The sequence below is a fragment of the Mustela lutreola genome, chromosome 9 (assembly GCF_030435805.1).
Source record: "Mustela lutreola isolate mMusLut2 chromosome 9, mMusLut2.pri, whole genome shotgun sequence".
Lineage (NCBI taxonomy): Eukaryota > Metazoa > Chordata > Mammalia > Carnivora > Mustelidae > Mustela > Mustela lutreola.
The window spans coordinates 139,918,046-139,943,402 of NC_081298.1; the positions used below are offsets into that span (position 1 = coordinate 139,918,046).

The window sequence follows — 25,357 nt, forward strand, 5'->3', positions numbered from 1 at the left end:
TTCCGGGTTTCCACGAGGTAACCATAGCTGGTAACACGAATTGTGCACTACTAGACAAGCCATGGGAGGCTGGGAGGTCAGTCCAAGACAAAAAGGAAAATTAAATTTAAAATCAAACAGAATGAAAAAAGAGAGGAGACCCAACTTCTCCAGAGAGCAGAGCAGCAACTGTTCCTGGGGACACACAGAACCCTCCGGGCCCCTCTGAAGGAGCTCAGTCAGTCTTCCAGCGGTGGTCTTCACAGCCCTGGGAGCAGGCTGGCTCCGAGCGCGGCTCGGGCAAGCTGGCTGGAGGGTCACCGAGGCCCATGGAGGGAAAGCGGCAAAGACGAACGCAGCCAGCAGCGGAGGACCAGGGTTTTTTGACTGATGGTCCGATTCGCTTCTTCCCACCCAGTTCCACCCTTTTCTGGCACTAAGGGAGAGGGACCGGACTTAACAGATTCGAGTTCAGAAAAATGAACTGAATTTCAGGATTCGGATGTTAGAGGCTGAGGCAGGTAGAAGTGCCAATGCTGGAAAGAGGGAGCAAGGTCCCTCCACTCCCACCTCCTGCCCTGATGGGAACGGCCTCATCCAGAGGTGGGACCCGGAGGGGCAGAGCCACACCTCACGCTGAGTGGGTCTAAGAGTTCTTGGAAAGCTGTGCTGGTGGCGGGTAGGGCCAGGGGCCGTGTCCTCTCACTGAGTTGTCTCCCCACCAGAAGGGCACAGCTCAAGGAGGAGAGTCAAGGCGGCCAGGGAGGCAGCCCATTTCCTCTGACCAATGCTATATTCTGACCAGTGAGGAGCGAGGGAATGGCCTGTGAAAACTCCCAAGTGAGAACTCCCTCCTACAGACACTCTCGAGATGCTCCTGAACTCAAGACCAGTTTCCAGCAGCTTCAACTCTGAGAGAAGAAAAGGCAAGAGGAGATGGTAGCTGGGGGCCAGGAAGGGTTGCCTCTTTCCCTGAGGCTCGGGCTCCAACCGGCCACAGACCCAGTGCGTGGACCTGGAAAGACACCGGCTCCCAGTGGGCCCGTCCTATTCAAGGCGCTGACCTAGGTCACCTAAAAATTCTCCTGCACCTTCCATCCTGCCAAGCGTGACTGCGTGACTGAAGACTGGCACAGGACTTGAATTTGCAAAGCAGGGGGGGTCAATCTGAGGGCAACAGAGCTGGACAAGCTCCTGATGGGCCAGCCTTGCCCCAGAAGCACCCTCCTTGAGGAGCCCAGGCCCAGTCAGAGCTGGCTCCGAGTGGGGAATGCCTGCTGGGGGAAAGCACGGTGACGGAGGGCCCTGCAGGGAACCAACTGAACCCAGCTGTCAGTCCCTTACTCTTCCGGGTCATTTCGGGATGGCATCCCTGGGGGAGGGGGACTCTGGGGGCCCGAGAGACCACAGCTAAAATATCTTCCTCATTGCCCAACGTGCCGCTGGACTTTTATTTCCCCAACCACCCAAACATCTCAAGAGCTCAAACACATCTTTGTGTTACATGTCCTACTAGCCTGGCCAGCAGGCAGGGGAGGAACAGAGAGGGTGACAGCCTCATTTCCCGAGTCATGACATGACCCTGAGCCCCAAACTTCTCCGGACGTTCAAGAAATTGTCTTCACCACTTGGCAGTGTCTCCCTGGAGGACTCCTGGCCAGCTTTCAGGCTTCTCTGTGACAACCAAACCCACGCAGCACAGCGACAAAGCATTTTCGCCACAGCTACTCCCAGGAGAGTAACACCTTTTGAAAACTAGGATGAAAAATTCGTGGGATTGGGATTCACTCTACCCACTGAAGGACAGTGGGAAGAAGAAACAAGAGCTTTTTTTCAAAGAAAGACAACAGACTCTGGCAAATTTACAAAAGCACCTCAAACCCAATCAGGAAGCCCTTCTGCACGTTAGAGGTAGGAAGCCCTTGCCCAAAGACGTTTATTATGCATTAGGTAGTAGAGCAAAATACCGATGGGATCTTTGCAAATGCTGGCTCACCGGAGCGTTCACACGAAACCAGATTTACACAGGCCCGCCTTCCCACATGTCCAAGGAATGCGATAATTCATGCTTGGTAGCGAGTGAGGCACACTTACCATCTACTGACCCTCCTCAGGGCCTGAGCAGTAGTTAAAAACGTGTAGGCTGGGAGTGCTCTGGGGCTGTTTGCGAGAGTGGAATAAACGTATCTCGTTGTGGTGGCGGACTAGGGGAGGGGGCCCTCAGGGCCACTGGACGGACCAGGGCAAGTGGAGGGAAGTGTTCGCCTCTGCCTCCCCGTGTGCGTGCAGCTCGGGCACGCTCCGTTAACTACTCAGTGCCCCTGAGGTCTTGAAGGGCGACACGCTGCTTACCATGAGGCACTGCTTCAGAAGAAGAATCGGCCAAAAGCCTCCAAGTGGTCCCCAGTCACTTGCCGACATCAGCTTATGGCATCAAGTTCTCTCCCTTCACACACAACTCGATTACTCTCTGGAGGCAGGTAACCCCAGGAGCAACCTCATTTTATTATTTTTTTAAAAAAGATTTATTTATTTTAGAGAGCGAGCGAGCACGGGGGGTAGAGAGGGAGAGGAAGAGAGAGAGAAAGAATCTCGAGTAGACTCCCCACTGAGTGGAGACTGATGTGAGGCTCGATCTCCTGACCGTGGGATCATGATCTAAGCCGAGATCGAGTCAGACGTTCAACCCCCAGAGCCACACAGGTGCCCCTCGATCCCACTGTAAACTACAGTCAGTCCTGCACGTTTCCACTCTCTCGTCTGGATGAAGGATCTGAGGGCAGAGAGGGGTAAACACATCTGTGGCCCTCATGAGACTGAAGAGGGACACGGGGTTGAAGTAGGATAAGGTCCATTTTTATCTTACAAATTAATCTAGAATCTGAAGGACGGAACAATTCCCAAAACCTTTCTGCACATCATACGGCTCAAGGCTCTCCTCCAACTTAGCACAGCGCACACTGCAACAGGGACAACGGGCTACGAGGGTGCAGGGCCACGGGCCTCCGGCTCCTCACCCAGAGAAGTGGAGGTGGTAATAATTCCCTCCTAAGCTGGCTGTGAGCACTAATTCATAGAGGAAGTACCTTCCTGGCCCTCAGTAATATAATCCAGCAGACATCCTAAAAAGCAGCCACGTCGCACTCTGGATACTGAGGCAATTAAGACCGTGCTCACCTTCTGAAAATGCGTGGTCTAGACTTTTCCTCTATAAACACAACTCTTGTGCCTAAATCCCTTAAGACCTCCTTTTGAAAGGGGATCTGCCCTCTTCCTTCCCCCAGACTGTAATCCTACCACCTGAAAGCGCCACAAGCAAAGGCCAACCCTGTTTCCATTATGACACACGAGTCCTTTCCTTGCTTCTTAGAGAGGCTAAGTAGACACTCGTCATAACAGATGGTTCTGTAGCAATTCTTCTGTGTACACCACGGGGTGGGGGTGGGGGAAGCATACAGAAGCAGAAAGACAAATCCCGTGGTGGGGAAGACAAACCATTTCAAAAATGAAAGTTTCCAGGTTTTTGCTGGGACCTAAGCATGTTAGCTGTCCAGCATTTCGAACATCACCCAAACCACGGAAGCCCTGACAACAGAATCGTCCTTTTTGATCGTGAAGTGAGGAGATCCAGTATCATCTCCTAGTTTACGAGACCACGAGGAGAGCGGGGCCACCCTCCGTGTCAGCTCAACGGGAGGGTTGTTCCGGCGAGCAAACAGTGAGGAGCAGAAAGAGGAAGCATGTCTGTCACTTGAAATGAAAGCATTTCTCCTTGAAAATTAATTCTCTGAAATGGGACTGATGTCTGAGCAGAGAGCTGAAAATCATTTCTCTGTGGCCTAGCACCTGAGAAACACACTTACGTGAAATGAGGTCAAAACACTTTTTCTCTTCGGGGTTGGTCTTCACTTGGCAGGTTAAGAGGTTGAGCTTCGCAGGAGGCCGGTTAGCCTGTTTAAGACAGAGACACAGGGAGATGCATGGGAAGGAGGGAAAATCATAGGGCATCGCTTCTCATTAAAATGTAGCACGAACATGGGGCGCCTGGCTGGCTCAGTCTGTTAAGGGCCTGCCTTCGGCTCGGGTCATGATTGCACAGTCCTGGGATCGAGCTCCAGGTCTGGCTCTGTGCCCAGCTGGGCTTGTCCCTCTGCCCCTCCCCCTGCCTTGGTTCTCTCTCTCTCTCTCTAAATAAAATAAAATCTCTAAATAAAATCTTTAAAAGTATATATATAGCAAGAGGAGAGTTCCCACTAGTTTGCAAAGACAGCTGGCAGAAGGCAGACTTTACGCGGGAAGGCGTAACACAGCATTCCCTTAAATCTCAGCCCCCTGGAAGGCAGCTGCCACTTCTTGTGAGGGACACTTGGTGGCTCCCCCACCCACCCAGCCAGGGGACAAGTGATGCTGGCTTTGAGGTCGATGGCAGTGGGCTCCCTGAGATCAAAATGCTCTACAGCTAATGCTCAGAGACATTCTGTCCCAACTCCTACCGATGACACAGATGGCTGGCTGGGTGACTCGGGCACCCAGCTCAATTTCTGGGGATCTCAGAAGTATCTTCCTGAGTGTAAACACTCACTTCCAAGGAAAGAATCTCACAGCACAAAAATGACAGAGAAATTATTTTCCTTACTTTTTGAAGTCGCAACGGATAACAGATTGATAATCCTAAATGCTAACCATTTGTCACCTGAGTTTTAACAAAACCCGTCTAATTCACGGAAGTCCCCCAAGTCCCCCAACACACTGGCAACAAAAGATCATTATACGTTTTTGTCAGAGAGATGTCAAAATGGGAAATTTTATTGCAATTTCAAAAACCACCATAATTAGTCCCAAAAAAGCAAAGATCAAAGAATAAGATAATTTTAGGAAAACAAAAAGTGCAAATGGTAAAATGTCTCTCAGAAATCTTGGAGAAATCTCCAAATATGAATGGGCTTATCTCACCCACCTCCTAAGCTGCTGAACGAAAAGATCAAACAAAATGCCATATATTTCAACCTCTTATTGCCCCTACCATGGCCACCAGCCGCATTTATAGGATGTGAAAGCTTGGATTTGGGATTTGTTGAGAAACACACATGAGAGCTCACATTTTGGCAGACCTGTGGGACCTTCATTCATGTATGGACCCCTTTCCACTAAACTCACAGAGGAGGCGTACGGGAGCGCAGGCTGTTAAAAGAGGACGGATCCTTGTAACGAGCACAGTTTGGGTTTGATAAAGGAAGGTGGGATACGCAGAAGTTGGGTGAACAGGGTGGACCAGACTCTCCTGGTCGGTGGCCATTCTGTGCTCATCTCTTATATGAAATTCACTGGATATTTTCTGTAGTCAGCGACGCCTCACAGAACCCTTGGACCTTCAGAAATCAGTATTAAAAGACTTCAAGCTCTATCCAATCCTGCAAGCTTCAACAATTCCGAGTGAAAGTACCATCAATCCAATTTTGGATCCTCACCAACAGAATTACCTGGCTCATCCCGGAGCCCATACACTGATGTATTTCTCCAGCGCCAAGCGGGAGACCAGACCATGATGCAACCACGCACTTCACCACATCAAGCACGTGTCTCCCCATCGCCTGCTGTGACCACACAACTGTGGATATGCATCTAGGAGACGTTGCTGTCCTACTTGCAAACTGCTGGTGTCCACCGAGGCTTGGCACAGGTACTGGTATATACACAGGGCTGGTGACAGACTGGTGAACAGGATGCGCCTTACAGAGTTTGGGGGCAGTGGAGCAACACATGAGCCAAGCAGCCCAGGCTCAGGGCACAAGCTCTTCACTGCAGCTCCTGGCCTTCCGTGGAAAGCAGAGGCATGGGCCTGGACATACCTGTGCACACCTTCCACTGCTGCGAGGCAGCACAGCGCCCCCTAACTTCTTCTCCTTCATGTTCCCGTGCCCCGGGGAGAGCTGCTCACTCTTACCAAGACACCTACCATCCACGACCGACTATCCTTCACAGCGTACAAACACCACAAGGCATGGGGAGATATTCAGTGCCTCTATGTGAATTGGAAGAACTCTAAAGGCATGAAAGTGGTCCCCAAAATTTAGAACGGCTGATACTGCTTGACGTCAGTCTGTTTTACATGAATAATGGTTTGTTGTTTGTCCATCCAGGTTAAGGAGCAGCTGACACCAAAGCCATGAGGAAAAATCTAGGGGAGGAAATCTTTAAATAGAGAAAATGCTATCCTTTCAATTCCTTCCCCGGCTGCAATTTGGGGGAAATGGTGTCATCACTGAATTCAGCTACAGAAGAGTTCTACCTAATGCAGCAGACACCAGAGCTCTTTGAGAGCTTAATTTGAAAAGCTCTGGCTTCATAGAAAGGAAGGAGCGGGAAAGATTTTTGTATTTGACTCCAGGCACTGATTATCAGAGCTCCTCTCATTTTAATAATGCTATTCGATTTTTTCCCATTTCTCAAGCTTAAAATAGGAAGTATGTATTCTTCATGTCCAATGATCATTAAACTAAAAATGAGACTACGTAAGAACCAGGAGACATTTCTTCCAGTTTAAAAAGACCCCAGTCTTTGGCGGTGTGGCAAAGGGATGCACTTGGCAAAGATGATCCTCAATTAGTTATTTGGTCCCAAGGATCCCTTCTTCCCAGTGCCAGAAAACACAATTAATCTTGGCTAATGGGGAATACCAACTACGGCTTTCACTGAATTCATCCGGATGTTATCACCGTCCCTCTGCTAGAATGCAGAACACAAGAGTCTTTCTTCGCAAAGGCTGCCAGCTTCCTGGGAAGAAACTGGTTTTCCAAACCGTGCAAACCCACCCTGTGCTTCCGCTGTGTCAAGACCTGATTGTCCACTGAGCACCAGATACTCCTCCCAGGTCCCCATTTACTCCATCGGGTCTGTGAACAACTGCCCTTTTCCCCAGTGGTAAATTAGCCAGTCAGGGAGATGCTGACTACAAAGGTAAGTTACACAAGGAGCCAAATCCAAACCAAATCAAACAAAAAGGCATCTCTCAAACCCCATTCTTGGCAGAGGCGAATTCACATCGCTGCGCGGGAACACCATGTGGGTGCAGTGGCACGCGTGTGTGTGCATGTGTGCGGGGTGGGGCGGGGGGGAGATCCCGCCTTCCAGAGTGTGCAGAATGCAGAAGGAGGAGAGAAGGACAGCGCTGTGGCGTATGCAGAGCTCCTGCTGTAACTCTCTGATTTTCCTGGACAGGCCAAGGGCCAGAGGCAACAGCTGCTCCCGCAGCTCCCAGCCCAGGCTGCGAAGGGCAGGGTGAGTCATATGGGGCGCACACAGGTTCCCGAGAGGGATCCCCCCACTAAACACACAGCCTTTGTTAAATACGAAAGTTGTGTGACAAGGTGAGCTGTGGGCACGCTGATAAAGCTGGCTCTAACTGTCTCATCTGCCCGACACGGGAGCAACCCACCGGCATTTAAAGGAAACAGAGCCTCTGTGTCTTCTAGAGAAGCTCAAGTAATGCACGTGCTGTGAGCCCAAGTTCACACCCGAGCAAAGGATTCCGAGGCCTGTTTTCACTTTTGTCTCAGAGGGAGAACTGCTCACTGCCTGAGGCTGAGGCCCTGGGTCTAGCAGAATGCTTTAATGACTCAAATATACCAAATGACTTAAGAGCTGTAAACAGGCACAAAATGAAACTTGGTCTTAGTCTGTGAAATTTTCTGCATGGAGGCAATGAACCTGCATTAAAACAACAACTGCGTAGAAAGCCATCATTTGAAAGCAGGGCGCAGAATTAGGCATTTGGAGCAGGGAGGGACCCTGGCCATCATCCAGTCTGTGGTCTTAATTTTAAAGCGGCACAGTGACTAGATACACTGGCCTCCTGTGGCCTGAGCACTCCTCCCCAGCACTCCGGCATACGTCTACACAGAAAGAACGTCACATCAGGATCCAAAGTGCACAGCCCGGGGAGTGATGTCATGACCACGGAGGAGGCCAGTGAAGGCTGGTCTTTAGAAAAGAGACACGATCTCTATTTGCCCAGGCTAAAGACACATTCAATCCCTAGACCACAGGTCCCAAGATACACCTATGGACACTGGACGTATGCTATGGCCTGGTCTCTCTTCCCCACGCAGAGTCTGTGAAAACGAAGGGGCCCCCAGTGGGACAGAACCCAGGCTGCAGCTCCTGCCTCACGTGGGTTCTCCTCTGTTTCCTCACATGAGTCACGAGAAGAGCCGTTTCTCTGGAACCCACGTTGAGCCACAACCTGTCTACAGCTATGCTCCTGCCCGCTCTGCCTGTCACCAGGGGAACTGGTGGGAACTGGCAGGAATGGGGATGGGGGATGACAAAGACTCGGGGTTATCTCCAATCCCGTGACCGGTCTGGGGCTGCTCGAATGCACAAAGTATCAGGCCTCCTGCTTGGGGAACAGAAATGCCGGCCACCATCAGTGTTCTCATCAGCGCCAAAACAGCAACAACGCAGCCTCTAGACCGTGTCAAAAATGTCTCCCAGCCTATGTGGTATTTCTCAGATCCTCTCCTACCAGTAAGGTGAGGACACAGCTGAGCCACTGTGGGAAACAGCATCATGGTATGAACGGCTATGTTTGTGACTGTGGCTAAAATCCCTGGTCTGAAAGATAGATTAGGAAATCATTTTATTCAGACTGATTGGTCTAACAATAGGCCCCACATAGAGGCTTCTGTTTCTTGCAAAGATTCTTACACACAGGATGACAGAAAAAGGTCTTACGGTTGGGCGCAGCGTGTTAGATTTCTACAATAATGTGACTGAAATCTCTGTTTCTTAATTTCGGAGTCTCAGGGTACTGACTACTGAAACGCTTCCCCTTTCATGGAAAAGTAGGAATCTCCCCAAGTGGGATGTTCCATTTCCAGAGACAAAAACACCTGGGAAGTGGGGGACTGTGTGTTTCTGGAAGCCACCGGTATCTAAACGAAGACCACCAGACCAGGTCAGGCAGCCAAGGACACAAGGCTCTCCCAGCTGAAGCAGCATCAACAGGGGTCAGGTGCCCCACATCAAGAAGGACCCCAGATATGCTCCCCAAGCAGGGAGGGCTTTAAAAGGCATTGTCAAGGCCAAACCGTGCCCAGGGGCTGGCGTCCCCCTCACCTCACTGCAGCAGCCCACGATTAAGAGAAATACTTACGGTGCCGTGGGATATGGTCAGGAAACCGTTTTTAACCGAACATTTCCTTTTCTGCCACACTTTTCGGATCCTTACAGATAAATGGGGAGAAAAAAAGAGCTGAGCAATTTTGGACGCAGGAGATCCTCACGCACATAACCTCCAGCCACAGGGTCACTTACCCATCACTCTTCTTGTACAGGTTGCCGTTCCGCTCGGTCCCGTGCTCTTTGTTTCCCTGAGGCTGGTGCAAACTATAGGCTGTACTCTGCCGAAGTTGCGAATCCTAAAAATGGTCGAGAAGTTGTTTTTAATCCTGTCCAGATTCCAAGTTTTAAAAAAGCTGTCCTTAAGGAGGTTTTTTTTTTTTTTTAAACTAGCAAAATGTCACCTATCGGCACACCAAAAACAAAACAAAAATGGACATAAAACTCATACTCAGGAATTCATTAATGCCACCTGTGAGGCTGGAGAAGTAAATGTCAAACCAGCATTCCCCAACTGGCTGATGAAGAATGAGCCATTTGGAAGTTACGGATTTTACTTAATTATGAGATTTAAGTCCCTGATAATGGCAAGAAGCTCTTGATGTAGCAAAAGCAGCCTCCAGAAGAAAGGTAAAAGATGTGTTAGAAAAGGCATCATGTTTAGGCAAGAAAAATCCCCAATGTTTCTACCTCTTACTTTTAGGAAAGTTACGTAAGCTCCCTGCCTCAGTTTCTTCCTTGGAAAATAGGAAAACAATACCCAGTAAAATGGTAACTAGAGTAAGGCCTGAGTAAGAGAACACGTGCGAACACCTGGTACATAACAGTACTGAACCATATTCCCTTCCTGACCCATCGACCCAGCAGAGGGGTTGAAGCACTAAACCCAACTGCCTCAGACTTGGCGGGCAGACTGTTCCCTTGGCCAGCAGAGAATCTGGTGGAGTCTGCCCCAACTGGAAACTCTAGTCTTCAGCTTCTCAAGGCCAAGGACTGTCAACGAAACCCTGGGTATCCAGTGGGTGCTCAACTATTGAACAGATGATATCTGAAGCCCCAAGCCAAGTGTGGAAAGGAGCTGTCCATACTAGCACTGGAAATTCTGGCAGACATAAGGAAATGGGGGAGCAAAACACAGAGTTCACAGGCCAACTGTTTACTGAGAAGCTTCCACCCACTCCATTTTGTAACACAGGAAGAAGAAACATGATGAACCTAAGTGATTTAGTTAAGATGCAGAGCCTGTTCGGGCCAGAGAGGAGAATGGAAGGGAGTTCCAACGTTCCCCTCGATGCTCCTTCCCTGCGCCCTCACCAGAGGATCTCCCGAGACACTGTCTCATCTCCACTATCCTTGGGGAAACCAGGCCCTGTCGAATGAATAAAGAATTAATGCACAACCGTCAATGTGACCCAACCAGGAACACAAACACTCTAGAAGTGAAGGGCCAAGTGGAAGAAGCCGCAGGAGTCTGGAAGGAGGGAGTTTTCAAGACGAAAGCAAGAGGAGGAGGAGAATAAGGAAAGGGCGCTTAAGGCGGAGCGGACAGCGCCTGAAGGCATGGAGAGGCAAGCAGTGGCTGTGGTAGTCCTCTAGGAAACCAGGACAGCTAGCGTAGCTAAGATAAAGTAGGCCAAGGGGTAGAAGGCGCAGACAGACTTGAGTCAGAGTTCCACCTTTATCTGAAGATGACGGCAAGCCCCCTGACTTCTTGATAGTTTTAAAGGTTTTTGAAGCATAGCATTTTAAAATTTTGATGAAATTTATCTACTGTTACTTTTGTCATTTGGACTTTAGATGTCACATGTAAGAAACCATGGCTTACTCAAAGGTCATGAAGATTTATACCTATGTTTTTGTCTTAGAATCTTTCATGGAATGCCTGGGTGGATCAGTGGTTAAGCAAATGCCTTTGGCTCAGGTCATGATCCCAGAATCCTTGGATCGAGTCCCACATCTGGCTCCTTGCTTGGCAGGGAGCCTGCTTCTCCCTCTGCCTCTGCCTGCCACTCTGTCTGCCTGTGCTCTCTCTCGCTCTCGCTCTCTGACAAATAAATAAAATCTTAAAAAAAAAAAAAAAAGAAGAAGAAGAAGAATCTGAGTTTCAGCTCTTACATTTAGGTCTCGGATCCATTTTGAGTTAATTTTTGGTTATGGTGTGAGACAGGGATCCACATTCATTCCTTTGCTTGTGTCCATCCAGTGGTCCCAGCGTCACTTATTGAAAAGACTGTTCTTTCCTCACTGAATTGTCTTAGCACCCATGTTGAAAAATCGACTGGCCATATGTCTAATGGTTTCTTTCTGGACTCCCAATTCTGTTTCACTTATCAGCAAGTCTGTCCTTGTGGCAGTACCACACTGTCCTTTTTTTTTAAAAAAACTGTGTTATGTTAGTCACCATAATGTACCACATTGTCTTGATTATTACAGCTTTATGGTGAGTTCTGAAATCAGGAAGTGTGAGTCCTCCAACTTGTGTTCTTTTTCAAGACTGTTTGGACTATTCTGGGTCCCCTGCATTTCCTTACGGATTTTAGAATCAGCTTGTCAATTTCTGTAAAAAGGAAGAGGGGAGTTTGAGAAGGACGGCACTGAATCTGCCAATCAGTCCAGGGGCTGTGGCCATCTGAATGGTATTAAATCCTCCATTCCATGAACATAGTCTGTCTAGCACAGGCTTTTTTTTTTTTTTTTTTAAATATATATGGGACTATAAAATATATATGGGACAACTCTGAAAAATAAGAAAATTAAAAGAAAATCTTGATCTGAGAAACAATAATGTGCTCAGCATCCCATTATTGAACTGAGAACAAAGCCTAAACAAACAGACCCCAAAACAGGAGAAATGTCTTGATTTTTCACAGAGAGTTCACACAGCACTCCTGCCTCCAGACAACCAGGGCAAACAACTCATTTATCCGGTGAGGACAGTGCCAGTTTCCACATTCTCTCAAAAGGGCAGAATGTTAGCACTAGAAATCTAGAACAAACCCAGCTTTAAGCACTACTTTAAGCACTACTGGGAATAAAGGTGGCGGAAGAGAAACAGAGAAGTTGCTCACCTATACAAATGTCTGTGAAAGACTAAAAATAAACCTGTCAAAAGACTAAATTGCACAACCAAGAAATACGACTATTGATTTAGGGAGAAAAAAAGCCCTGCACAAAGTGAGTGGGGAGTCATGTGACAAAACTGCTGGAAGTGCTCGTGCCAAGCATATTAATCAGAACGCTCACAGGCCTTGTGAGCAGGATAAAGGGCATTCCTCTCTTCAGCAGAATCAGACCCTTCGCCAGAGACTTTAAGGAAGAAATTATGGTTTTATTCTTTGCACCAGGCATTTCCTGAATCAATTAAAACATGGAAGCAAGTCTGCAGCTGTACAATTTAAAATGTGTAAGAAAGAGGAACGTAATCTGTTTGACATGAAATTGACTCTACTTTAGAACTAATTATTTCAGCATCTTTGAGGTGACCTCTAGGCGAGCCAACAAAAACGGCCTCTCTTCACCTGCTCATACAGGTATTTTATACAATACCTGACCAGGTAAAGGGGCGACAAATGAAGTCTGTGTTTTCACATAACCAAGACTGCAGCTCAATGAAATATAATCCAAGAGAAAAGAGCCTATATTTCTGAGGGAAAGAAAAATCTAACACACAGAGAGGCAAGTGGCTGGGGGCTGGGCTATCCCCATTACCCGGGCTCTCGGAGACTCTCCATCACACTCTCCACTTCCCTAGAAAAGCCAAGGAAGTCTAGGACTTGACTGAGCGAGTCTTACAACACGGAGACTGTCCGTGTTTCTAAATCACACAGGTGAAGTGGGCATTTTCTGGATGCTCACAAGGCACATATCATCTATCCTGTGACATCCATGCAAGTTCTCAAACTTGGAACCCTCCGTGACCCTAAGGTTCATGTGGCCATATGAAGTGCTACACATGGTTCCTGCCAACACAGAGAACGCCCAGATGAGCAGCAGATTTAATATTTGAGGAACGGGGGGAAAAAAGGTGATGACGTCACGTATGTTATACACATAAAGGTTTACTCATTACATCAGAAGTAACCCTGAGATCCCTAAGATCCTAGAACATCATAAAAACTTACACACTTTAAGGGTGCCTGGCTGGTTCAGTCGGTTAAGTGTCTGGTTCATCTCAGGTCATGATCCTGAGGTCCTGGGATCGAGCCCCACATTGGGCTCCCTGCTCAGCCTGTTGGCCTACCAACACCGGCTCCCAGAGGCTGAGCCCTCCCACCAGAGGCATAAGTCTGGGTTCTCAACAGCAAACAGCAGAGAAGCCACACACTAACAGTGAGGTTTTGTCAGAGAACCTGCCAGCACTGCAGTGGAATCTGTCCCACAGGACCCCACTGAGCTGGGACGTACGTGGATGGGGAAGCAGGAGAAGGCTCATACGAGAATGAGCAGTACCGGACGGTTGTTACCTTCCCACGTGTTAAAACTACGATGCATAGGGGCGCCTGGGTGGCTCAGTGTGTTAAGGCCTCTGCTTTCCGTCATGATCCCAGGGTCCTGGGATTGAGCCCACCATCGGGCTCTCTGCTCAGCAGGGAGCCTGCTTCCCCCTCTCTCTCTGTCTGCCTCTCTACCTGCTTGTGATTTCTCTCTGTATCAAATAAATAAAATCTTTAAAAAACAAAGAAACAAAACCAAAAAAAACTACGATGCATATATAGGTATTTACTGCAGTTATTTCTTCTATAAGCCTGAAAGATTTCGTAATAAAAGTCCAAAAATCAAACATCACAATCTTCTTTACAGACATCAGAAATACCAAAAAATACGAATGCCAGGAGATATGGGGGCACCGAGATCATAACGGCACAGTCTTCGTCCCAAAATGAGACAAAGAGAAGCAGCCCAAAGCCGCCATATACAAGAGCCATGTTCTTCACGAAGACCACATGACTGAGGTTTGAGATCCACAGGAAGGAAACAAGAGAACGTCTCCCACCAATCATCAGTGCAGCTTCCCTGGGGCACGTTACCTAATTCACATGAACTGCCATTCTTTAGTCGCTTAACTGACTGAGCCACCCAGGCACACCGTGAACTGAAATCATGTAGCAAGAATTTTTGTAAACGTTAAATAAAAACTATCAACACCTTCAGCTTTCTAAGTCTAGAGAGAGAATCCAAAAAAAGGGAATAAAAGCTAAATAAGGAGAGAGCCCAACGGTCAATTCTTGCTGTAACGGGAAGGGACGGGACATGAATCGTAAAATGTTTTTAATAATATATAAAATTCCACTTATCCACATTTCCTTCTTCCCGGCGCCTGTGTTCAAAGACCATCCGACCTACGGAATGCCATCATCAAAAAGCAATGCAGAGATTAATACAACCAGTATGACACAACCACGGGCAGAAGACTGGAGAGTTCCATCTTTGGGCGAAAGCCGAAGAGGAGCAGTAAAGAAGGTTCTTAGGATCCCTCTGGGCAGTTGTGGGCAGCTGGGCTGGTCAACAAAAACACATGAACTCCACAAACCGTCAAGACTTCTGGTGTGTGCTGGTGGATTTGCTACACTTTTCTGCAAAGCCATAAATCAGCAGCTGAAGACAGGCAGTTTCCCCAAACCTCCTAATTCGGCTCAGCCCAAGTAAACATGGCCTTTGTACTGTGCCCAGAGGACCATTCAACTCCAGCCTCTGCTCTCCTCTATTGTAAACCTGAGATTGGCTTTGTGGGTTTGATGTTCCTTTTCAGACCAGAGTGGCTCTCAGCGCCCCCAAGAGTTGTGCTGGGGAACCGGCTACTCTGACAGCGCTGGGGCTCCCACACCAGCATCAACACTTCTAGTCACATCTAAGCCACTATTTTCTCCATACGCCAAGATCTTTTTCTCCTTTTTATTTTTCTGCTTATCGCCCACGTTTGGGAACATCAACGTGTCAGGATCTATCTTCTCCAGACTGGGAGGAAGCCACCATCCCATGGGTAATTTCGAGCACTCACATACGACCTTGATCTGCCAACTTCATTTAGCTGACCCATGTCTATCGAAAGCCTAGTAAATGAGCAATATGGTCCCACAATGCAATGGCCGGCGAGGCACAGAAGGCAGGAGGGCATCCTCAAGCTGCTCAAGGTCTAGCTAGAGAAAAAGCATCTGTGTACTTGAAGATACAGCCAATAACCCATAAGGAGTCTGTCCTGATTGAAAGAACAGGAACTCAGATCACCGGGGCTGGGGTGAGCAGAGGCGGTCTCCAGAAGCACATGAAGAATTCAGCTAGGCAGCGGAAGGAAAGGGAGGGGGTGAGTCACTCTGCTTCCAAGAAGGGACAACAGCAAATGTATAAACCTCAAACTTGGAAATTTTCCATTCAGTTGTATTTGTGAATCCAAATTCTTTACCTTTTAATAAAACCCACAGAAAGGGTTAAAATTAAAATTGCTACTGGCAGGGGCGCCTGGGTGGCTCAGTGGGTTAAAAATGCTACTGGCTATTAACGTATGCAAGGAAGGAAGTAATTTAAATTCATGAAGAAAGCATGCAAAACTCTCCAATTGATTAAAATGCTGAACTACTTACTCTCCTAGACTTCGGTCACAAAGGTAAATGCATTTGGGAGAGAAACAACAATATTCAGTTTTAGTACAGGAACTTAAAATTGAGCATAGCAAACTGCCGACCATGAACTTCACGCTCTGCTAAGTAGTTTAATCATTATTTATGTGAAATCGACTAGCTATACATTTAGATACATTCCTTTATGTACAAGGAAGGGGATTATGTTAAATTTCATATTATAATATCCACGCTGCAGTAAACAGATTGTAGAATTACCTTAAAAATTTACTTTTTAACATGTTTTTAAAAATCCTCCAAAACACTGTCACAGGGAATGTGTCAGCATGCAGGAAAGGGATTATAGGAAAGAGATGATCCCAGAGAAACTGAGGGCTCCTGCTCATGGGAATACCACTGTAAGAGCGTCTAGGTCCCCATGTTTTACAGAGTGGGATCTCAGGGCTGAGGGTGCAGGTGGCTACCCAGTACCTGGTGATGCCCATGTGGGCTGCGGCCACATATACAGGGCCACGGAAATCACAAAGTTCTAGGCAGAAAATCAACAGCACTGATACCGAGTATCCATGTAACAGAGACGTTGAGAGCTACGCATCTAAGACTAGAGAGCGGAGACGTGGTTATACACTGCCATGAAGGCTGGGTCTCCAGTAAACAAACACTTGCCCCATGAAATAAACAGATCTAAAAAGATGGGTTTCAGAAAACCAAACTTAAGGAGTAAACCAAACACTAGGTGCTGGCCCAATAGAGCCCCAGAGTGGACCGTGAGCTCCTGGAGGACCTGAATGTCACATTCACCTGTCCCAAAGCCTCCGAGACACAGGTATACAAGAGCCATCTTTCAAAATTAAATCCCCTCACCTCTTTCTGTTCAACCTGCAAAGCTGATTTCAGAATATCTCGAAGCTGTATCAGCTGCCTTCTTTCTTCATCCTGGGCCTGTTTGATCTTTAAAAAACAAAACAAAGAGAGAAGCAGGGCTGAGGTGCAGGGAACAAATGCTTCCCTCCCCACCACCAGCCAGGACAGCGATGGCCATGGGGACTCCATTGTCCACGGGGTACCACCCGGCTGTCAGCTTACAAACATGGGATCATACAGAAGCAACGCTTATATCAAAGCATTCGTTGCATAAAAACTGTTTCAACACTCATTTATGTGGGAGGGAAGCCACTTACTGTGTGAAGGTCGGTTGAAAGTGTCTCAATGGAAGGCTTGAGGCTCTCAACTGCTTTCAGTCCGTCCTGGAAAAAACTAAAAGGAAAAAAAGAGACAGAGATAGTGTTTCATAAAAGAGGAAACAATTCTACTACATGGAGAAAACACTCGTTTAAAAGAAAGTGAGTGAACTCATGATGTAATTCCTGGGGGAAAAGACTATATAAACCAAACTTCAAAGTATCAGGCCAACAAAAAATAAAATGACACTTAAATCGGCAAGAAGTGACAGAAAAGGACCCGCAGTAAGTGTAAGTGTTTCTAATTGCTCTTGACCCATATGAAAGGAGCCCTAACTTTTCCGTGTATAATGGGAAGCAGGTGCCTACTGACAAAAGGCAGTGAAGGCGCTGGTTTGGGAATGGAAAAGTCTGAGGTCAGAAAAGCATGGGACGTAAGTAAGAACTAGACACTAAGAAACCTTCCTGCACAGTCAACAGCTAAGTGGAAAAAAGAAGGCAAAAGGGGAAACAAACAAACAAAAAAACCCAAAAACAAAGCAAGTCTGACGCAGGTGAATGGCCACACCCCATCTACAGAATAGGGAACCGTGGCTGGAGAACTTGAGATCGCATATCAAAAGGAAACTTTTTAAAGCCCAGAACTCCATGCTTGTGAAGTCGTTTATAATAAGTGATGCAGGAAATGTAAGAGGAGCTAGACAAGTTTCTCTGCACCACGGCGGGTAGATGCTCTCAGCACTGGCTCTGATGCATGCCACAGAACCCTTTTGAGGGGACAATAGAAAACACTTTCCCATAAGCTCAGAGCAAAGTTAAAAACGTAACAAGGCCTGTTATGCCTATATGATTTGGCTTCTGCCAAATCTATGTCCCCAAGCTTCTATGTCCCCAAGCTTTAGGTAGCATCATTTGCCCCTTTCATTCTCTAGATTCCAGAGGTAACAGACTTCTGTCAATGGCCATCAGATCCTTCCTGCTTCAGGCCCTTTGCATATGCTATTTCAGCTTTCTAAAGAGTTCTCCCTGCAGATATCTTCTGTTTTGCCTAGATTATTCCCACCCACTCTTCAAACTTTAAGTTAGCTATCACTTTGTTAGTGAGGGTTCCATGACCTCTTAAAAGAAGTCTCCTTGCTATAATGCCTCAGAGCACTGTCTCTTGCTTCAAAACCCTTAGCACAGGGCACCTGGGTGGCTCAGTTGGTTAGGCAGCTGCCTTCATCTCAAGTCATGATCCCAGAGTCCCGGGATCGAGTCCCGCATCAGGGTTCCGGCTCCCCGGGGAGTCTGCTTCTCCCTCTGACCTTCTCCCCTCTCGTGCTCTCTCTCACTGACCTCTTGTGCTCTCTCTCAAATAAATAAATAAGATCTTTAAAAAAAAAAACACATACACACAAATACCCTTAGCACAACTAGCATTATGTAGTCATTAGTGTGATTATTTAAAATATACCCACCCTCCCTTAGATCCAAAGTTCTAGGAGGGTGAGGACATGGTATCCACAAAGACTGGCACATTTCAAGCACATGGTATTTGTTGAATGAAAACATTAATTAATGAAGGAAGGAAGGAGTCTCCAACTTCAGCAGGTAACTGGAAGGAGAAGATCTTCAAAATGTGATCTGGGTTTCTCATGTGTTCATGTGAGATGATGTTCACCAACTCTGAAATTCAGCAAGGGTCCTACAGGACCTTCCCAGGTGAAGTATGCAAGAACAGACAGGGCTGTGAGGGTAATGTGGCATGACACTGAATACAGAAATTCCAAGGAGGAAGGAAGAGGGAAATATACACACAGGATGTGGGTTCTGAACCATTACTAGCCAGGCATGAGGAATCACAGAACCTGCACTGTGAGAATGTTCGAAGCTTAATTTTTAGATATATGCGTAACTCTTTACTTTATATTCTCATCCCTACATTTTACTTAATGCTTTTTTCCTGAACATGGAATATGCTTGGGATATGGCAACGGTGACTTCTCTAGGGCTCTGTGTCCACTGTCTTCTGACCTCTGAAACCCTGAGATTATGACCTGAGCCAAAATCAAGAGTCAGACACTTAACTAACTGAGCCATCCAGGTGCGCCAAGTACCCTCCATTTTTTTTTTTTAAAGGTATTTTTTATTTGACACGGAGATAGAGAGTACATGTAGGCAGAGCCGTACCCTCCTTTTTAAGGCATGTTTTGGCACCTAGGTATGCCCTCCCTCAGGGAGGGAGTTTCAGGCCTTAGAGAAAGTTTCAAAGAAAGGGGCTCTGTCACCGCTTTGCTAGCTGTTATCACTGTGACATTTCTTTCTTTTTTTTTTTTTTTTTTTTTAGTTCTAATTTAAAATTTTATTTTTTGTTTTTATTTTAAATTTTATTTTCTATACCCAACATGGGGCTGGAACTCACAACCTTGAGATTAAAAGTCACATATTCTACCAACTGAGCCAGTAAGATGCCCCAGCACTCTGACATTTCCTTTTTCCCCCCTTTTTAAAGATTTGCTTTATTAGAGAGAAAGAGAGAACAAGTTGGGGGGAAGGGCAAAGAGAGAGAGAGAGAGAGAGAGAGAGAGAGAAGCAGACCCCCCGCCGAGCAGGAAGCCTGATGTGGAGCTTGATTCCAGAACCCTGAGATCATGACTTGAGCCAAAGGCAGACACTTAATCAGCTGAGGCCCCCCCACCCCTGCCCCAGGTCGCCCGCACGGTGACATTTCTAAGTACAAACCCTGGCACGTTTTTCTTAGGTTGAACCATTAACACTTTCCCAAGCTTCAATCAAACAATGTTTACCATCAATATTACTAAATACCAATTTTGTTTTTTATTAAATGTTTTCTCCCCAGCCTGACCAAACTCTCAAGCCTTTAAAACATGCCCACAGCGTTTCAATCTTCAAGCTCCCACCGAGCAGGGTGGCCTCTCCCTCTGGCTACAGGCCTAATGAGAGCAGCCCTTCCTCATGGCGCGAGATCCACTGCCCTCTGCACCCTCATGCCTCATTCAACAGCATATCCCAAGGACATCAGGCAACAGCCGGGCATCGTGGTTCTCAGCAGGTAACTGCTCAAAGAACAAGTGAACTCAACATTCGCCACCACTATTTAGAACACGGCTGCTTTTATTTTATTATCCTTTTAGAGACTGCCCTACTTCTAGATTCCAAAGCCTCAACCTTCAGCAGCAAAGGCTAATAAGACAGATTTTAAGGCTATTCCAGGAGCTAGGCAGAGATTCAACTTCTTACTTTACACAAAATCAAAAACAAAGAACATGAAAATACTTCAAGAACACTGAAAGTGAAAAGCAAAAATGAATAAAATGCAAGATAATAGATATCTAGGCGCTTCTAAGGGTGACCCCAAACATGACTCCAGAGTCCAGTCTACACCAAGAGGCCTCTTCACACCTGCAGAGACAGCAGCGTGGGAGAACGGGTGGTGGCCATGCAGGCTGCCCCAGGCCATCGGTGCACAGCGCCCACATGGGGTGAGGACAGGAGACTGGGAACGCTAACTGGGGAACATGCAGGAGCTCCCGGAACAAACAATGCACGGCCACATGGTCCTTTGTCCAATGTCACTCCAGCTCTGCATTTTATCCCCCAGATTGGGAATTAGGAAAGTCAAAGCTGTGCAAGTGAGCTGAAGAACAGGCAGTACACACACAGGCAGTGTATATATACACACACACACACACACACACACGCAGGAGGTAATGGAAGATTCATCGTTTTTAAAGGTTACTGAGCTCATGCCCATAAAAGGCCAACTAGTTCACTTTTCCACAAGTGGTCTGTTGCTACCCAACGGATCAGTTTGGGCAAAATAAAGAGAAAAAAGGAAATCCCAGAATAGTATCTTAGAAATAAAATATTAGCAAGGAAGCGACCCACTTCCTAATCTGCCTCACAAGAGGTTACAAGCATGAGAACCGAAGAAGTCATCTGCATGACTGCAAAATCACGAAGCTAGGATTTTGAGTCTCTATAAAATAGTTTGTCTCAGAAATTCTCGGAAACTAGGGGTCTTTCTCCATCCTCCGAGACTCTTCCTCCAAGCCTGGAGCCCTTCCGCTAACACAGGACGAACCACACGGCACAGCTTCCTTCGCTGCTGGACCTCAATTGCTTCACAGACGCACAGTCACCAATGCTGTATCACAAATTCCAAAGTCAAGCTGAGTTCAACAGTGCAACTCACCGCGACAACTATGTGCCAGGGACATGTACCGCGCACTGAAGATGAAACAGATCAGTGTCATGGCCTCGTTCCGCAGAGAAGACGCAGTTTGGTGGGAGACATGACAGTGTGAAAGATACCATCCTGGAGATACAGAGCTGGGAGAGTGATAATGCAGAAGGAAGAGAAGTAATTCCAGCGGGGGAACGCTGGGCGACTTCAAAGGAGCAGCAGGTAGGTCTCAGGGATGACCAGAAGCTAGGGGAAGGCACAAAGAGAGCAGCAGGACATTCTAGCAAAGAGAGCTGTGTGTGCGAAGGTACATCAGTGTGGGACACAGCCTGTTTGGGGACAAGTGACAGACAGGTGGGGCAATTCAACCTCCAAGGATTTCTCAACAGCTGGCTTTGTCAGCAGTCTAGGCCAAGACAGCACTGTTCCCAGATGGTGCCGGGGCAGGACTGTGTCCTTAAGTGGTCGCCCACACCCCTCCTCTTTGTCCCTTATGACAACAGGAATGGAACTGAGAAGTCTTCCCAGATGTTTCCCATCAACTCTGCCCCCCTCCTCCCATTGCACTGTTCCACCTGTTCACAGCCATGCCCACTCCCTAGAACTGCTACATATTTTCTCCTGTGTTTACTGCTTACCCAGGCTATCAAAACCGAAGGTTCATGTGTTCGAAGTACCATGAGAACCTCAAATAGTGCCTGGCACATAGCAGGAGCTCAATATCCACTCAATGAATCCCTTCCTTAAAACATTTGAGAGCTTCCTAATACACTCAGAATAAAATCTAAAACCTTTCACAAGGCTCGTAAGGCTGTCCACATTTCTTGCCTTTCTGTCGGGTTTCATGTCACACTACCCTCCCCCTCACTCAATATACTTCTGTCACATTGGACTTTTTCCTGCCTTGAGATCTAGACTTTGCCTGGAATGTTCTCCCCCTACTCCTTATCTGCTAGATCCTTTAGATCTCCGAATACATATCTCCTCAAAGAGGCATGCAGCTAGTTCAAAATGTATTTGAATATCTACTATGTGCTAGGTACTATGTCTGGAGGCTGGAGAACACAGCAGGAAGAGAAAAAAAAAAGAAGAAAAATCTTGTGTCTCCCCTCAACCTTGATTTCAATCAGGTCCTTCTATTCTTCCTTAGAGTCCAACACTTCCAAACACGTTTCAAATGTGCAATCATAAACCTATTGCTTAAGCCCACCTACCTACCTGATTCGAGCAGGGACTATGTCTGTGACGTACATTCTTCTATCTCCGGCATCCAGGATGGTGCCGGACTCACGGCACCCACTCAGCAAGTGAAGGTGAGCCAGGGCCGGTCTGTGTAACGACTGGTGGTCAGGCAGAAGTTGGGGAAGCGAGCGAGCGAGCGAGCGAGCGTGGCCCGACGAGGGTCAGGCTGTGTAGGGCCCAAGTGCCGGCCAAGCTGAGTACGTGAGGTAGCCCCAAACATGGAAGCTTCTCCTCTGTCATATTCAGCCTCTTTAGCTCAGCATTATCACTTGCTTTATAGGATAAATAATATATCAGGGCGCCTAGGCGGCTCAGTTGCTTAAGTGTCTGCCCTCAGCTCGGGTCATGATCCCAGGGTCCTGGGATCGACCCCAGCTTGGGCTCCCTCCTCAGCCAGGAGTCTGCTTCTCCTTCTCCCGCTGCCCCTCCTCCCTCTCCCTCAAATAAATAAAATCTTTAAAAATATACATATGTGGAAGTATTTCTTCGATTTAATATACTGCATTAACCCCATCTAATTTCTTGCAAACAAAACCCATCTGTGAATCATGTGTTAGATCAAATAGTATGTCCCTCTGCAAAAAAGAGCAAAGTAAATACACTTGATCAGTACTATAGATTTTTATATTGTTTACTTTTATTTTGTATTGAGAAAGATTCTTAAACCACAAAATTTGCCCTTTTAAAGAGTACAATTCAGCGGGTTTAGTATATTAACAAAATTGTACAATCATCAGCACCATCTCATTCCAGAACATTTTCACTCCCCCAGTGAGCAGTCATTCATTCCCCACTCCCCCTGAGCTCTGGCAATCATTCATCTGTAGAGCTGCTTATTCCTCATCTCCCAAGTAAATAAAAACCTACAGGATATGGCCTTTTGTGTCTGACTTCTTCCGTCTAACATGTTTTTCCAAGGGTTGCCCTGTTAATAGCATGTGTTAGTACTGCACTTTATGAACTTTTAAAGGAGTATTTATTTTCCCTGATCCAACACTCTATTATCTACCAAAAGTGGCCATAAAGACAGAAACAGCTGAAATAACATCACAACAAAGAAAAAGAACTTACTTGCACTGGGCATGAAAATATTTGATCAGATTCTGAAGTAAATCCACTCCCTTTTTAATCTTAATTTCATTGACCTTCAGCAGATACTGTTAAGAAAAACACAAAAGGGTATGTCAGACCCAGAACAGGCTTCTGAGCAGAGATCAGCTTCTCCACTTCTCGGACAGCTTTCACTGTTGGGGAGAGGTCACGGCAGGTGGTGAGTATTTTCTGAAACACCAGAAACTACGCATTTTTCTCAGTTTGGTGCCAAATGAAATATACGACGTCCAGGTAATTAAATATTTAACTTAAGGCACCAAGAACTCCTAATAGTAAGACGCTGGATCTTAACCCGCTAGAGCAAATTTTCTTGGAGCTGCACAAAGAAGGCAGATGGTTAGAGTGAATGGGCTCTTTCTGTCCGCATCCTTCTGCACCACCCGCCGCCCCTTCTCCGGGCAGGTCATGGTCTACAACACGAACTGCCACTGTTCAGTAGTTGAGACTCTTGTCACCACGTCTCTAATCCTGGCATGTTGAAAATGGGATTGTTATAAAAACGAAATTTTAAATCAAAATGAGCGAAAGCCATTTTTAACTTGGAGAACTCAGGAATGATCACTAAAATACCAGGAAGTCCCAGGAATCTATAAAACCAGCCTCAGGAAATCCATTTGTTCTTTGCTAAAGTTTTACAGAACAAAGGATCCATAAATTCCCTGGCCCCTCCTCTGTCAGGAAGTGGCATAAAGAGCTCCGAGAATATGTCATCCCCGAGACTGGATGCCCCCGAAGAGCGGCCACCCCTGCTGACCACACAGGCTTTGCAGCCATAACCTGGGAAGCTCACGGTCAAGTCGCAGAGTCCAGCCGGAGAGAGGAAGCTGCTCTGAGACAGTCGACAACAAAATCTGCTTTTCCTACATCAAGTGCCTTTACGTGTTCTCTTTCCCTCGGTTTGACACTTACTCACTGTTAACTGAATAAGATGCTTGGCAAAGCCTCAAAATGCTTAAGTGGTTAATAAGATGGTTCACTTTAACTTATATTTAAGTCAAAACGTAAAATGTAGACCTTTTGACACAGAAATTCTACTTAAGGGAACTTATTCTCCAAGAGGATAATTGTAAAAGTTTACCAAGAGGATTAGAAAACAAGGTTCAGTGCAGACTGTTTGTTTGTAAAAGTAACAAATGACAACCCAAATGTAATGAATGGAAAATTAAAGTATGGTTCAGCCACACACAAAAATTGCTATGTAGCCATGAAGCCAATAAATCAGAGACTTTTCCGGCACCGAGAATACCCATGACATACGAGTGAATCAAAATAATCAGGTTACAAAGCACCAGTAGAGAACAATCCTATTTATACAAATTATTTTTATGAAGGTACAGAGGAATATATGAAAGATGTCAAAGCGCTTATCTTCTGGTGAGTAAAATTTGGGGTGATTTTTAACATCACATATATAGACTAAATTTTAAAAGAGCCTATTTTTATAATCACAGAAAAACAACATGATCTCTCATACATTCCCCACGCCCAGATGCTCTGTCCTACCTATTTATTAGGGCACACTAAATTTCTCTAAAAAACTCGTTTTGCATTTAAAATAAACACCTGAAAGCCATCCTTCTAGCTTCGATTTTGGGCAACTAAAATTTTAAACATCTAAACGGTAGAAAGCATTTATGAACCTTGAGACGTCCCGTGTGAGGAACTGGTTGAACAATTTTACCATGATCAAGTTCAACCATCTATTCACTCTGAGATGTCAGATTTGGCGGGCGGGGGGGGGGGGGGTGCTGCTTTTCAAGTGTTCCTCCTTCCCCCGCGGACAGCACATTCCAGCCCACTTCTGTTTGGCCCGCGTGGCCATCCTTCATGGGATGTGTCCTCCTCTGGCGACTCCGCCTCTGCTTCTGCACACATCAGGCTAACTGCCAGAGCTCCGAGGCTCAGCACACCTGAGGCCCCAACCTCCCCACCCCCCACACCCCTGGGGGGGGGGGGGT

General features: G+C 46.7%; 1 protein-coding gene and 1 long non-coding RNA gene across 6 annotated transcripts in view; one reads left to right on the plus strand and one right to left on the minus strand.

Annotated features, from left to right (window-relative positions):
- ASAP2 (ArfGAP with SH3 domain, ankyrin repeat and PH domain 2) overlaps nt 1-25,357 on the minus strand; it is a 162,940-nt gene that overhangs the window by 39,392 nt on the left and 98,191 nt on the right. For all 5 annotated transcript variants that reach the window (XM_059132685.1, XM_059132686.1, XM_059132689.1 and 2 more), the window contains 6 exons: nt 23,358-23,443; nt 16,856-16,931; nt 16,539-16,625; nt 9,295-9,398; nt 9,134-9,203; nt 3,843-3,930 (listed from right to left, as the gene is read on the minus strand). In XM_059132685.1, the coding sequence (XP_058988668.1) occupies nt 3,843-3,930; nt 9,134-9,203; nt 9,295-9,398; nt 16,539-16,625; nt 16,856-16,931; nt 23,358-23,443 (511 nt within the window). The remainder of the gene's footprint in view (nt 1-3,842; nt 3,931-9,133; nt 9,204-9,294; nt 9,399-16,538; nt 16,626-16,855; nt 16,932-23,357; nt 23,444-25,357) is intronic.
- Nucleotides 21,118-25,033, plus strand: LOC131807406 (uncharacterized). The gene is made up of 3 exons (XR_009344436.1): nt 21,118-21,266; nt 23,438-23,556; nt 24,030-25,033. It is a non-coding gene; the product is annotated as an uncharacterized LOC131807406 (long non-coding RNA).